The sequence below is a fragment of the Lepidothrix coronata genome, unplaced genomic scaffold (genome assembly GCF_001604755.1).
Source record: "Lepidothrix coronata isolate B3197 unplaced genomic scaffold, Lepidothrix_coronata-1.0 Scaffold369, whole genome shotgun sequence".
Lineage (NCBI taxonomy): Eukaryota > Metazoa > Chordata > Aves > Passeriformes > Pipridae > Lepidothrix > Lepidothrix coronata.
In genome coordinates this window covers 170,426-184,506 of record NW_016690549.1, presented here as the reverse complement: position 1 = coordinate 184,506, position 14,081 = coordinate 170,426, and the positions used below count along the sequence as shown (strand labels likewise).

At 65.3% G+C, this 14,081-nt stretch overlaps 2 protein-coding genes across 2 annotated transcripts in view; one reads left to right on the top strand and one right to left on the bottom strand.

Annotated features, from left to right (window-relative positions):
* The window catches only part of SYT7 (synaptotagmin 7), an 18,403-nt gene extending 11,572 nt beyond the window's left edge, over window positions 1–6,831 (top strand). Inside the window, exons 6-12 of the mRNA XM_017838933.1 lie at window positions 1,508–1,633; window positions 3,819–3,954; window positions 4,345–4,615; window positions 4,985–5,154; window positions 5,547–5,661; window positions 5,754–5,953; window positions 6,685–6,831. Coding sequence (XP_017694422.1) covers window positions 1,508–1,633; window positions 3,819–3,954; window positions 4,345–4,615; window positions 4,985–5,154; window positions 5,547–5,661; window positions 5,754–5,953; window positions 6,685–6,789 — 1,123 coding nt within the window. The 3' untranslated portion in view covers window positions 6,790–6,831. The remainder of the gene's footprint in view (window positions 1–1,507; window positions 1,634–3,818; window positions 3,955–4,344; window positions 4,616–4,984; window positions 5,155–5,546; window positions 5,662–5,753; window positions 5,954–6,684) is intronic.
* A 4,393-nt stretch (window positions 6,832–11,224) lies between these two features.
* Window positions 11,225–13,051, bottom strand: LRRC10B (leucine rich repeat containing 10B). The gene has a single exon (XM_017838957.1). The coding sequence runs from the start codon at window positions 13,049–13,051 to the stop codon at window positions 12,197–12,199; it is 855 nt and encodes a 284-aa protein (XP_017694446.1). The 3' UTR covers window positions 11,225–12,196.
* Between the last annotated feature and the right edge of the window lie 1,030 nt (window positions 13,052–14,081).

The window sequence follows — 14,081 nt, the reverse complement described above, 5'->3', positions numbered from 1 at the left end:
TCCCTCTCCTCTGCTCCTTCATTCGCCCCCACACGGCCGCTCGTCCATCACCCCCTCGGGGACACACTGCTCATTCCCGCGGGAAGATCCATGTGCCCTCCATCCCCCTCACGGGGGGCAGGGATGACCCACCCTGCCCGGGGGGCTCAGGGAAGGGTCCCCCAATTTGCTTTGCCATGTCACCGGCTGGGCTGGATACTGCACTCCTTTTCCATCCCCAGGGAATGCAGGGATGATCCAGCCCGCGGGATAGCCACCGGCGCTGTTCCCGGGGAGTGACATTGTCCCAAGGATTCGGGGAGGGGGGGGCGGCGGCCCCCGTGCAGGGCGACCGTGTGTTGGGTCCCGATATCGCTCCCAGCCGGAGGATCCGTGTGATCCTTAAGCTCCTTAACCCCATCTCCTCCATCGGCGCTGGATTCCCAGCATCAAACCCCGGGGGCTAATCCGAGTCCCGTGTTGTCACCGTGTCTCGGCACATGACAAAGTCACTCCTCCGCAGAGCCGGTGCCCCCGGCTCCATCCTCCCCTGGATTCTCCAGCTCCTCCCTTTCCTCCGTTTGCCCCCCAGCACCCTGGAAAAAGGGATGCTGAGGTCCCAGCTGCGCCTCCCGCAGGCTGGGAGAGCTGGGAGTGGGACACGGGGACTGATCCTGCCCTTCCATGAGCTGGCACAGCACCTCCTGCATCAGGATTAGGTGGGAAACACCCCGAGAGGCACCAGTTTGGGCGCTCATCCCGCTCCTTCCCGCACAGGCAGCTCTGGAGAGAGGGACGAACCTTCCTCCGGGCCCCCTGGGGTGCACTGACCGTGACCCCCCCCCGCTCCTCATTCCTCTCCGATCTTCCCTTTCCCACCGAGAGGTCCCTTCCAGCTCCATTTCCCGGGGTCCCAACATGGAGCTGCGGCTCCTCAGCCGTCCCGAGGGTCACGTTCTCCCTGTTTACCGAGCCCTGGTGCCGCTTCCAGCCTGGAATGGGCGGAGGGGGAGCAGCCGCAGCGCCCAGACGTGCCGAGTCAGCGCGGAGGAGCCGCTGCCGCTTCCCACCGCCTCTTTCCCGATCCATTGATTTTCCTTTTGCTCTGCTCACCCTCCCCGGCGCCGCGGTGTAAATGCGGCTCCGGATCCCACAGAGGCCGCTCCAGAGGGGGCAAAGAGCCTCGGACAGGGCACCACCGCCCCCTCCTCCACGGAACGATGCTGGTGCCTCACTCCTGCCATACCGTCCCTCATTCCCAGCCCCTCCGGTCGCCTTTTCCCCCTTTCACCAGGATTTTGGCATCCTCCCTGCCTGGACCGGTGGAGGAGAGGGATATCCAGGCGGGGGTATCCATCTCCCCGGAGCCGGTGCCTTTCTCCCCGCAGCCCATCCCGCAGGAGCCGGCGGGCACGTCCAGGGGCCCCTCGCCGAGGTCCCGCCGGCTCCTGCCGGTTCCCTGCCTGACGCTGTGTTCTCCTCTCTCTTTCTCTCTCTCTCCCGCTGCCGGCGGGGCCCGCCCGGGCAGGGAAGGCCGGATGGTGGTGTTATCCCTGGTTTTGGGACTCTCAGAGCAAGATGACTTTGCCAATATTCCCGACCTGCAACCTGCTGGGACGCAGCCGAACCAGGCGAACGCTCAGGGGGACAAGAGGTATGAGCGAGGACGAGGCCGGTCCCGCAGGAGGAGGACACGAGGGCCCCATCCAGGGAGGAGGAGGAGGAGGAGGAGGAGGCTGCCCTCGTGGAGCGCCAAGGTCGGAGCGGCACAGGGTGGCCCAGCGGGCACCGGGACGTCTGAGCTCTCCCCGTCTGAGTTCCGCCTCCGGAGCGGCGGCACCGAGAGGACTCCCCACCCCTCCCTCCTCCCTCCTTCCTCCCCCTCCTGCCCTTCCCGGCGCTGGCTGCATGCGGGGGGACGCGCTCGGGCAGCCGCGGGGCAGGGGGGACGCGCGGGGACCGCCCCAAAAGGACTCTGCACGGGCTGAGCCGCGTCCCGTCCCCACAGCGCCGCTGCCGCCTCCGTCCCGGCGGGACGGGCAGCATCCCTTGGGATACGGGGACACGGCGCCGCTGCCGCCTCCGTCCCGGCGGGACGGGCAGCATCCCTTGGGATACGGGGACACCGCTGCCCCCTCCCCCAAAGGGGCAGAGCGAGCGCGACGTGCCGGGAGGACGCGTTATGCCCGTTCTCCTCCGGCACGGCACGGCCCCTCGCCTCCGGCTGCTCCCCGCGATCCCGGGATGCCAAAGGCTTGGCATGGCACGCCGCAGCGGCAGGAGAGCCCGGCTGGCAGCGGCGGAGGGTCCGTGTGCCGCCGGGAGCGGCTGTTCGTCCCCTCCGGAGCAGGGGGGAGGTGTGAAGCCGGCGGGCGCTGCTCGGCGTGCGGCTCAACTGGCACCGTTCTCGCCCACCGGCTATTTTTACCCTGCTCCGCTTGGTTTTCGCTCCATCTTTTAGCACTTCCCTCCCCGGCGTCGCGCTGCGCAGCCGGTCCCTGCCGGGAGCACCGGGAATACCGGGAGCACCGGCAGCGCGTGCCGACGGGACGGGGGGGGGCACCTGGGACACGGCGGGGGGGGTGGGGGTGGCTGTGCCGCAAGACCCCGCTCCCGCTTCCCGCATCCAGGCTCCAAAAACCCATGATGCCGGCGCACGCATGGCCTCCCCACCTCCATCCCCGCTCCTCCCCATTCCCTGAGCTCCGCAGGACGCGGCGGGTCCGGCCGGCGGAGGGGACGCGCCCGGGCGGCCTCCGCTCTCTCCCGCCCGGCGACGCTGCCGACCGACCGCTCTTCTTCCTCTTCCAAACACCTCCTCCATCCCTGTTTCTCAGCTTCTTCCTTCCAGCCCGGCCCCGGCGGCTCCAGCCCGGCGCCTCGGCGCGTCTCCCGTCCCGGCGACCAATCGCTCTCCGTCCGTCTGTCCATCCCCCCTCTCCCATTCCCTCCCGGCAGGCCGGCGCTGGATGACACCGCTCCTCCTTTCTCTTGCTCTTTCCCGCTCTCTCTCCCGCTGTCCGTGACTTCCTGCGGCTCCACCGGTGCCTCCTCGCCCAGCGGCTCCTCCGCCTTTCATTTTCCCCGGTTTTAACTTTATTTTCCCTCCCCAGCTGCCTCGGCCTCTCCGGTCCTTCCCGGGTGCCATCCCGTGTGTGCGTGTTTGTGTCCTCTCCCCGTGTGTCAGCGTGTGCTTGACGTGGTGTGGCGTGTCCGTGGCATGTTCTGTGCCTTCCCGAGTGTCCCTGCACCTCTTGGTGGTTTGTCACGGTGTCGTGGCTCAGCGGGAGCATCCCGGGGTGCCTGTCCCCCCTCTGCCATGTGCCTGTGTCCCGTTGTCCCTGTGCCTTGTGGCAGCGTGGCCCCGGTGCATTCCCGTCTCCATCGCTGCTCTGTCCGGCTGCCTCCCGCCGCTCCCGGCTGCCCACCCTTCCCGGCACCATTCCCACCATCCGGGAGCCACCGGGACAGCGATCCCGGGGGGGTCTTGGCCACAGGAAAGCACGTGGAGCACCCATGGGTGCCCACCGGGATAACGGGCTGTGGTGTGTGAGGTGCAGCCGGAGCCGCCGGTGGGGACAGGGCCGTCCCTGGCCTGGGGACACGGATGGTGTGGGACCTGCTGCTGTGCTCCAAAGGTTCCAGGGCACCCACTGGCACCGGGATCGGGGACGGGAAGCCGGTGGGCCACAGCCACCGGTGTCCTGGCAGCGTCCATTGGGTGCTGGCACAGCCCCGGTGCAGCGTCTGCTGGGAGAGGGCTCCCGGGCAGCCCCTCACGGTCTCGTCCTCGGCTCTCCCGGCCCCTCTCCTCCAAGGAATTGCCTCTCTTTCCGCAGGTTGCCGGCCGGCGGCAAGGCCGTGAACACGGCGCCGGTGCCGGGGCAGCCGCCCCACGACGAGTCCGACCGCAAGACGGAGCCTCACTCCTCCGTCTCCGACCTGGTCAACTCCCTGACCAGCGAGATGCTCATGGTGGGTGGACGGGACGCGCCGGGAATGGGGTCTCCACGGTCGGCATCCCGCCCGTGCCAGAAGAGCTCCGGCACATCCCCCCGCTCCGCCGAGTCCCCGCCGGCTCAGCGCGTCCCCGGGGCCGGCACGAGGGAGCGAGCGGGGCCGGACACGTGAGGGCTGTGCTGTCAGGAGGGATTTGGTTAATTGGAGCTCCCGCTTCCCCGGGACGAGTGGCACGGAGCCAGGAGTCATGGGAAGTCATGGGAAGCGGCGGGGGCAGCGGGGAGAGGCTGATGGCCCCTGACAGCTCGCGGGGCTGGGGGCCGGGGGTCGGGGTGATGCGAGGCTGGGGGGACGGGGGTCCCCAGCGATGCCCGGCATCGCTCTCACCTCCCTCCTCCCCCCCAGCTCTCCCCGGGCTCCGAGGACGACGAGGGCCACGAAGGCGTGAGCAGGGAGAACCTGGGCCGCATCCAGTTCAGCGTCGGCTACAACTTCCAGGAGTCCACCCTGACTGTGAAGATCATGAAGGCGCAGGAGCTGCCGGCCAAGGACTTCAGCGGCACCAGCGACCCCTTCGTCAAGATCTACCTGCTCCCCGACAAGAAGCACAAGCTGGAGACCAAGGTGAAGAGGAAGAACCTCAACCCGCACTGGAACGAGACCTTCCTCTTCGAAGGTAAGAATTGGGATGGACCGGGAGTGGATGGACTGGCCCAGGGTGGGAACGGAGCCGTGGTGGGACCTGGGGGTTCAGCTCGACTCAAGCCACTGGCGTGGTGGCCATCGGCGGTGCCGTGGGCTGGCCAAGCCTCCAGGGCCAGGTTGGAGGGGTACCCCTTAAAGGGGACATGGGGGAAAGATGGGAAGGCTCCATCCCCCCAGCAAGCCCCCATGGGTGGGAATTAACATGGCACCAGCCCCTCGGGCTGTGCTCTGCTCCTTGTGCTCTGCGTGGTTCCAAAGTCTTGCCATTATCATGGGAAGGGCGAAGGGGTGCCGGCTCCTCATTCCCTCCGGCTCCTCACTCCCTCTGTCTCTGGCGCAGGGTTCCCCTACGAGAAGGTGGTGCAGCGGGTGCTGTACCTCCAGGTGCTGGACTACGACCGCTTCAGCCGCAACGATCCCATCGGAGAGGTGTCCATCCCGCTCAACAAGGTGGACCTCACCCAGATGCAGACCTTCTGGAAGGACCTGAAGCCGTGCAGCGATGGCAGCGTAAGGCCCTGGGCCCACTCCCACCCCCCCTGTCCCCGCAGTGTCCCGTCAGGACCACCCCCCGCTTCCTACCCCAACAGGGGTGTTTTCTGCTGTTTTCCCTGATGAGACGTTTCTCTTCCCAAAGCTTTCTATTAAGGCTCCGAGTGGCCCATTTTGGGTCAAAACAAGCTGTTTCAGGTAGATCCAAAATGAAAGTTTTCTCCTCCTCCCGCCTCCAGCAAGACCAGTGAATGTCCCACCGGGGGTGACCCCGTTTCCTCCTGCCCTGATTTTCTGGGCAGCCCCAAAACCCCAACTCCGGGGGGGGTGGGTCCTGTCCCATCACCCCGCTCCCACTGTGGAGCTCCGTGGGGTGTGGCAGTCCCTCAGCGTGCCCGTGAATCCCACAGGGAAGCCGCGGGGAGCTGCTGCTGTCGCTGTGCTACAACCCCTCGGCCAATTCCATCGTGGTGAACATCATCAAGGCGCGGAACCTCAAAGCCATGGACATCGGGGGCACGTCAGGTGCGGCCCCGGCCCCCTCCCGGCCCCCTCCCAGCTCCGGCTGGCATTCCCCGATTCCCACGCCGGTGCTGAGCGGCTCTTTTCCCGCCCAGATCCCTACGTGAAGGTGTGGCTGATGTACAAGGACAAGCGGGTGGAGAAGAAGAAGACGGTGGTGATGAAGCGGTGCCTGAACCCCGTCTTCAACGAGTCCTTCGCCTTCGACATCCCCACGGAGCGGCTGCGCGAGACCACCATCGTCATCACCGTCATGGACAAGGACAGGCTGAGCCGCAACGACGTCATCGGCAAGGTGGGGACACCGGGGGGACACCGGGGGGGGACACCAGGGGGACATCGGGGGGACATCGGGGCCGGGTGGGACTTGGGATGAGCAGCTTGAGGGCGACCAGTCCATCACCTCCCGATGGGGACCCCTCATGCTGCGGGGCCCAAGTTGTCCCAGGAGAGCAGGAAATGGGGCAGCAGGATCCGGGACCCGGATCTGGCTGGCTCCCAGTCCCCTGGGAATTATCCCCTCTGGATTTGCTGCACGTGAACCCCACCCAGCTCGCCGCGGGTGTAACCGTGACAAACGAGCGCATTAATATCCGTCCTTACCACTCGATCCCAAAGCCCCCCCAAGAAAACGCATCAGCTGGCATAAATCCATCAAACAAAACCCCAGGTCAGCGCCACGGGCTGCCAGGGAGGGGCAGGGGTGGCAGCATTCCCGATGTGGGCACACCCGAGGGTGGCACGACCGTTCCCAGAGCACAGTTCCATGGACACGCAGGCAGCGTCCATGATATTCCATTAAAACCCCGCCACGTGGCGCCGGCTCCTCGAGGTGTCAGATGCGGTGGCAGCTGGCACACGCGGTTTTCCATATGGAAAATCCGCGGGTAAAAATAGCCCGGCGCCAGAAAAGCAGGGATGGAGGAGTTTGGGGGTGACGGCGGCGGCGGCGGCGGGGAGCGGGATGGGGATGGGGATGGAGGGGCCGGGAGCGGAGCCGCGGATCCCAGGACGCCATTCCCGCAGATTTACCTGTCCTGGAAGAGCGGCCCCGGGGAGGTGAAGCACTGGAAGGACATGATCGCCCGCCCGCGCCAGGCGGTGGCACAGTGGCACCAGCTGAAGGCCTGAGCCCCCCCCGGCACCGCGGGCTCGGGGTCCCCGTTCCCAGCTCCCAACCCCGCTCCCGGCGCGGGACCGGCGGGACAGCGGGACCCTGCGGCAGGAGAGGTTGGGAGCCCCCCCGGCCCCCCCCGCTCTCGCCCCTCCCCGGCGCTGGGGGTCCCGGAGCTGCCGCGGACCCCCGGGCGAGGAGGTGCCAGAAGCCACGATTCCCCCCCTCCACCCCTATTCCCACCGCCGGGCGGGACTTCTGCGAGTGCTTCCGGAGCCTCTCGACCCCTCCCCGGCCTCGCCCCCACCCCCAAATTCCAGGGGGGGGGGTCAGGCTGCGGGAGCAAGAGGGACCCCCCCCCTTCCCGTCCTCTTCCAACTCAATAAAACCTCTCCGAGCGTCAGCGTCGCTCCCCCCCCCGCCCTTTCGAGCCCCCGCCGCCTCTCCCCGAGCCCCCCGGGGCGGGCGGGGGGCGCGGCGGGGAGGGGGCAGCCCCTTTTCCTGGGATCGGAAGCCATGCCACAGTTCCTTATCTATCCAAAGCGGGCCCGGCGCGCTCTGCCCGCGGCCGCCTTCGATGCTTTACCTCCGTCTCCGGGCTCGGGGGGAGCGGGGGGGCCGCAACCCCCCGGGGGGACCCCCCAGTCGCGCCCTCACCCCCTCCCCGGGCGGGTTGCGGCCCCTCGGGGGGATGCCGGGCCCCAGGGAATTCCCTCTCCAGCCGGGATGATCCCGGACCCCCGTGGGCCACTGGGGATAAGGGGTGGAGCGAGCGCTGTCGTGCCCACCCCGGGCAGGCGACATTCCCTGCGCCGGCGGCATTCCAGCCCGGCGGGATCGGCGCCAGCAGCATCCCTGAGTTCCCCCGGGACGCACATCCCCCTCCACCGGGACAGGGACCCCCCCAAAACGGGGACGGACCCGACGGGGGTCGGGGAGGAACGACAGTGGGGTCACCCCGCGTGGCGGACGACGGATCATCCTCAGTCTTCCTGCTCCCCCCGCGGCTCCCCCCGCCCTTCTCCCCTCCCGCGCCCGCGGCGGGGACACCCACACCCCTCGGGGTGCCACCGAGGCCACGTCACCATCGTCACAGCGTGTCCCCCCCTCCGTGTACAGCCCCTCACGGTGACACCGGGCACTTGGAGCGGGGGACACCCCCCGAGGTGCTCCGGGGGGATTCTCCGCTGCAGGGAGGGGAACCTGCACCAGAACCCCCCAGAATCCGCGGGATTCCCGGCCGCTCGGTCCCTTTTCCCGAGGGGCGACATCCCTGCCACGGTGGGGACAAGCCAGCTGGGGACACGGTGGCCGCGGGACAACCCCTCCCGCAGCCCCGATTTAGACGATTTTGGACAATCTGGAGAGAAAGTCATAATTCTGCTACTTCAGTAATAACGACGCTTTTAGGGACATTTGTATTTTTGTCAGATTCTCTCTTTTTTTACCATAAAAGAAGAGATTTACACGCCTGGGGAAGGGGACGGAGCCGAGGGGGCTGTGCCAAGCCCCTCCCTCGCCCCATCCCGCTTTTCCAGGCCGGATTCCTCGTCCGCGGTCGGGCTCCCCGGGGGGGCTTTGTGTGTTCATTTTTAACTCTAGAGCTCGTAGCCGTGATCTTGTTCAGGTATTTCTCTTCTTCATGTGACGGTAACATCCAACTGGTGTGTAAAATACAGNGTTCATTTTTAACTCTAGAGCTCGTAGCCGTGATCTTGTTCAGGTATTTCTCTTCTTCATGTGACGGTAACATCCAACTGGTGTGTAAAAAAAAAAAAAAAAAAAAAAAAAAAAAAAAAAAAAAAAAAAAAAAAAAAAAAAAAAAAAAAAAGAAAAAAAGAGAAAAACAATAAAGGTAAAAAAACCCACCCAACTAAAGATCCGAGCGCGGCCCGGCCGAGGAGCGGCGGGAGCGGGGGGTGCCCGGCTGGCGATGCCAGGGAAGGGGCGCGCGGGTCGGGGCGTCTCCTTGGCGGAATCCTATTTTTGGGGAGCGGGGCCCCTCGTTTTCTGGAGGCAGCCCCCGCTCTCGGTAATAAAGGACAGTCAGTAACTGCCAGCGTGACTCGGCTCCGGGATCGCGGGAGCGGGAGGGCGGATCCTTGGGGGCGGATCCCACCCCGAGCGGGGATGGGAAACCTGGATGAGCAGCCCCCCAGCACCGAGAGACCCCCAGAACTGGACATCCCCCAGCACTGAGCATCCCCCTATTCCTGAGCATCCTCCTATTCCTGAGCATCCCCCTGTTCCCTGAACATCCTCCCAATACTGAGCATCCCCCTATTCCCTGAGCATCCCCCTGTTCCCTGAGCATCCCCCTATTCCTGAGCATCCCCCTGTTCCCTGAGCATCCCCCCAGCACTGAGCATCCCCCTATTCCCTGAGCATCCCCCCACTCCCTGAGTATCCTCCCCAAGCCCTGAGTATCCCCTCCACTCCCTGAGTATCCCCCTCAACATCAAGTATCCCTCCCCAGCACTGAGTATTCCCCCCAAACACTGAGTATCCCCCCAAAACACTGATATCCCCCTCCAAGCCCTGAGTATCCCCCCAATTCCCTGAGTATCCCCCTGAAAACACTGACTACCACCCCCCACTCACTGATTATCCCTCTCCACATTCCCAAGGTTGGGACAGGCCATGCTGGGGGACCTCCTGGTGAAAGGGACACATTTTGGGGGGCAAAGGAAACAAGGAACACCCTCCGAAGTGTCCCTGCAAAAAGGACAAGGACAGCCCCTATCCCACAGCATCCCGGGGTTTCCAGGATGCCTCCGGCAAATCCTGGGGCTTCCCAGGGCAGTTAACGAGGGCAGTTAATGAGGGTTCGCTAAGAGCAGCTCCGGGAAGAAGCTCCAAGGAGGGGTGGCTGGAAGCTGGGGGATCCTGCTGGGATTGGGATCCCCCTGGGGGCTTCGGGGACAACGGTGACACCCCCAGCCGGGTGACAACTGGAGGGGAGACTTCCCGTTCCATCCAGGCCTAGGACGGATTCCTTGGGGCTGGAAGTGCTGGGTAGGGACTGGAATGTGGCCCTGGAGGGTGGGAAGAGGCAGGAAACCATATCCTGGGTGGTGCCACCGGGAACGTGTCCGGGAGCCACCGCAAAGGCTCCGGTGACCAATGAATAATTCAGCGAACGCAGCTCTTGAATAAATAAATGAAATTCCAAGCTCTGGGATGGCAGGAGAGCCGTGTCCTCCATGTCCTGGATGAAATCCCTCTGGATGCACCTTTCGGGCCCTGGGATGCAGGGGACAGGACTGTCCGGGGGCCGCCCACAGCCGGGTGGAGGGGAGGTGGCTGCTCCCACTCCGGCTCTGGCTCCAGCCGAGCCAAACTCGGGAATTCCAGCACTTCAGCATTCCTAAGCTTCTGATGGCCGGGCTCTGCCTGGGCTCCCACACCGGCACCAGGTTTCTTTTTTCACCTGAAACCTTTGAACGTGGCAAAAAGCGCAGCAATCCCGGCGCTCCTGTTGCTCGGAGCCGCCGCAATTCCCGATCCCGCTCCTTTGTGCTGGTAGCCAGCGGGAGCAGATGGGAATAGCAGCATGATCCCGGCTGCGGAGAGGCCACAAGCCGGCACACGCCAGGCCGGCAGAGGAGGCAGGGATATATATAGGGACAGACGTATGGATGATGCATTCCCAGGAGCCGGGGCTCGCCGGTGCCAACATTCCCAAAATACCTGAGCGGAGCAGGAATCTGTCAGATTCCCACTGACTGCGGCAGCTCCTGGTCCTGGTGTCACCACGATCGTCACAGGATCCAGCTCCTTCCCCAGCCAGGGTGTGGAAAACAGGGCTGGAAAAAAACTGGGTGGTGGGAAAAGACCCCAGGGAGGCAGGATCCCCCCTTTCCCAAGTGTAGGAGCTCCTGGATTTGATCCCGGCCATAAGGACAGGGGGGTGGCATCGAGAGCCACCTGCATCCCAATTCCTGCCAGGCATGGATGGGCTGGTGTGGGTTTACATGGAGCTGGTGGCTTTGGATCTCGCTTAGAGCCGGGGCTTGGAATTCTGAGGGTCTCTGCCCCCCGGGTGATGGATAATTCCTGCTAGTGAGCAGCAGTGTCTTCCCAGGAAAAGCAGCAGCACCCCCACGTTGATGGTACGAGGGGCTGGGAGCCACCTGGCATTCCAGGACTGTGTTCCTGGGAATTCATGGGATTCTGAGGGTACTCTGCTCCCCAGTCCCACAGTGGGTGGGAAGAGGGATTGACAGCCTGGACCTGTCGGGAAGACCTGAATCCAAGAGGGAAGAGCAAGACGAGCTCCTACCAAGCCCTAAATCCCTAGAATTACTGCTGGGAAGGCAGGAGCATCCTCAGGCTGCGCTGCTGGAAGGGGTGGCACCGACAGCTCCTGCACATCCCGCAGCTGAGGATGCTCCACGTGTCCAAAATAGCCACTGTGGAGTGGGAAAGGGGGGGAAATCCGGTGCTGCCAGCTCCAGAGAGGATGTGGCGGGAGCTCTGGCTGCTTCCCAGCCCCCAAACCCAAACCCCTCGGGATTAAAAGTGGCTGCGCGGTCGGAAACCTCCGGCAACTTCCAGACCTCGGATCCATGAGCTTCCCACCACACCGGAACGGCTTGGAGACAGGTGGAGGGAAACGGGACTCCTCCAACGTCAAAAATAACAGGAGCACTGGGATGTGTTGCCGGGATCAGATCCCAGACAAACCTTTCCTGAGGCTGCTCCCCGTCACTTTCCCCTCATGCCAGGTTTCCTTGGAATTGTGCTTTTTATTGCTTGAGTTTGGTCCAAGAGGCACTTGGAGACAGGAAGAGGGAGGATAAAGCAGCAGAGCCTTGGATTTGGTGCCTGTTTTGGAAAGTTTCCTCTCGCCATAGAGGGAAAGCCCTTTCCAGGTTGGAGGCAGGCAGGTGGAATTTCCATCGGCTCCTTCCCAAACCTGATGGAGAGGAGGAGCCTGGTGGGAAATTCTCTTTCCCAGTCTAATTCCAGCAGCAGGATGGGGATTTGGGGGGTGAGAAGGTGTCTGTGCCTTCATTCCCAAACCCTGCAGGATGCCAGGATCCATGTGGAATGGATACAGCCGGCACTGCTTTTCCCTGTGCTGGCCACGGAGACAGGAGTAAAGGATTTTCGGAAGTGGCCGGGTGGGAATGTCCCCGTGCTCGTGGGGGACACTGGGACTGGGCATGAGGGTCTGTGGGGTCACCCCTCGGGGCAGGGGGCTGTATCCCAAATCCAAGACACCCTGGGATGCTCCCGGGTGGGCTCGTGGATCCTGACAGCGATCCGTGAGCCCTGCGGATCCAGGAGGCAGCTCCTCGCTGTCCCGGCTGGAAGATGCCGATCCTCAGACTGTAGGTTTTCCACGTGGAGGCTGCGACCTCCTGCTTTCCCAGCCGGAGCTGGGAATTCCTTGTGAGGCAGGTGGAGGCCCCGCATCCTTCACGTTTCCTCCCGGGAGCCCGTCAGGGCCTCAAATTCCCCCTCCCCGTCCTGCGGCCCATCCTCGGCGGGCACCGGAGCGGCCTCGGCTCCTTCCTCCTCCCCCTCCTCCTGCGGGCTCTGGAGGCTCCGCAGCCGCTCCTGCCGCGCTTCCATGTATTCCTGCGCCCCGTCCCCCACCAGCCGGACCTCATCCCCGACCCGCGGCGGCTGCCGGGCGGGGTTGTGGTCGTAGGAGAGGAGGCGCAGGGCGGGCAGGCCGGTGAGGTCCGGGAAGCGGGAGACGCGGTTGCGATCCAGGTCGAGGACGCGGATGCCCTCCATGCGCAGCAGCACGGGCGGGAACTCCTGGAAGCGGTTCCCGTAGAGCCAGAGCCCGCGCAGTCCCGCCATGCGGGGCAGCCCCGCGGGGAGCTGGGACAGCCGGTTGTCCCCCAGCTGGAGGCTGCGGAGCTCGGGAAGGTGCAGGAGGGCGCGGGGGAAGCGCGCCAGGAAATTGCCCTCCATCCAGAGGCAGCGCAGGCTCTGGAGCTGGGAGAAGGCGGGAGGCAGCCCCTGGAGCCCGTTGCGGCCCAGGTACAGGTGGGCCAGGCGGGGCAGGTCGCACACGGCCTCGGGCACCTCCATCAGCTCGTTGCCGTCCAGGGCGAGGGTGCGGAGGTGCCGCAGCTCCCCGAGCTCCTCCGGGATCTCCCGCAGCCCCGCGTCGCTCAGGTAGAGCTTCCGCAGCCCCGGCTCGGCCCACAGCGCGGCCGGCACCTGCCGGCCCCGCACCTCCAGCCGCTGCTCGGTGCCGTCGGGGCCCTCGGCGGCCGCCACGGGGGCCCCGCGCCCCGAGGAGCCGCCGCTTCCCATCGCGGAGCGCCGGGAGAGGCCCCGGGAGCGGCCCCGGGAGCGGCCCCGGGAGCGGGACGGGGGCGGGGCGACGCCGTGGCCATGGCAACGCGAGCGGCCAATGGGAGGCAGCACCGCCCGGGAGGAGGCCGCGCCCACCACAAGGCCACGCCCCCCGATCCCCATTCATGCCCCGCCCCGCCGTTCCCACGCCCCCCCCGCTCCCCATTCATGAGCTCCCCGTGCCCCACCCGGCCGCGCCCTGTCCCCAAACAAGGCGGGACCCCCTCGCGCCTCATTCCCGGACCCTGCCCGGCAGCCTGGGGTCAGCATCCACCCTGAACTGGGGCCCTAAACTGGGCGTGGGGCCCTGAACTGGGTGGTGTCGGTCGCTGTACTGGGGCCCTAAACTGGGTGTGGGTACCTAAACTGGGTGGGGGGTCTGTGAGCTAGGTCAGGATCCCTAAAACTCAGTGGGGAGGTCCTGAACTGGGGCCCTAAACTGGGTGTGAGGCCCTAAACTGGGTGTGAGGTCCTAAACTGGGTGGGGGGCCCTCTGGGACCCCCAGGGAGCTGGGGGTGGGGGTCCCTCTGTGATCCCCCACATCCCAAGAAGCCGCCTCCTAGAGCACAGACCCCCTTCCCAGTGCCCTCCCACTGCCCCGTGGCCAGGGAGGACACAGACGAAGCCCCCCCGAGCGCCCCCCGTGCCCACCCTACGGGGTCCTTTCTCCTCCTCATCATCCTCCCGCTTCCCACCCAGCCCTGCCTGGATTTTCCTGCCGCAAATCAGCTGTGTCATCCCAAATCCAGCTCGGAAAACCGGGCTCGTACCGCCCTCCGGTGGCCGCAGGACGAGTGACACCCCCTGACCCCTCCAATCCTCCTTCCCGGAAGGATTTGGGACGCAAGAAAACCCCCCAAAACGAGAGGGGGGGATCGTGCGCAGGGTCTTTATTGCTCTCACGGGGATTTGGGAGCTTCCCAAAAAAGCCGAGGCTGGGACTCCCGGGATTTCGGGGGTCACATGAAGGGGTCGTCGTTGTGCCAC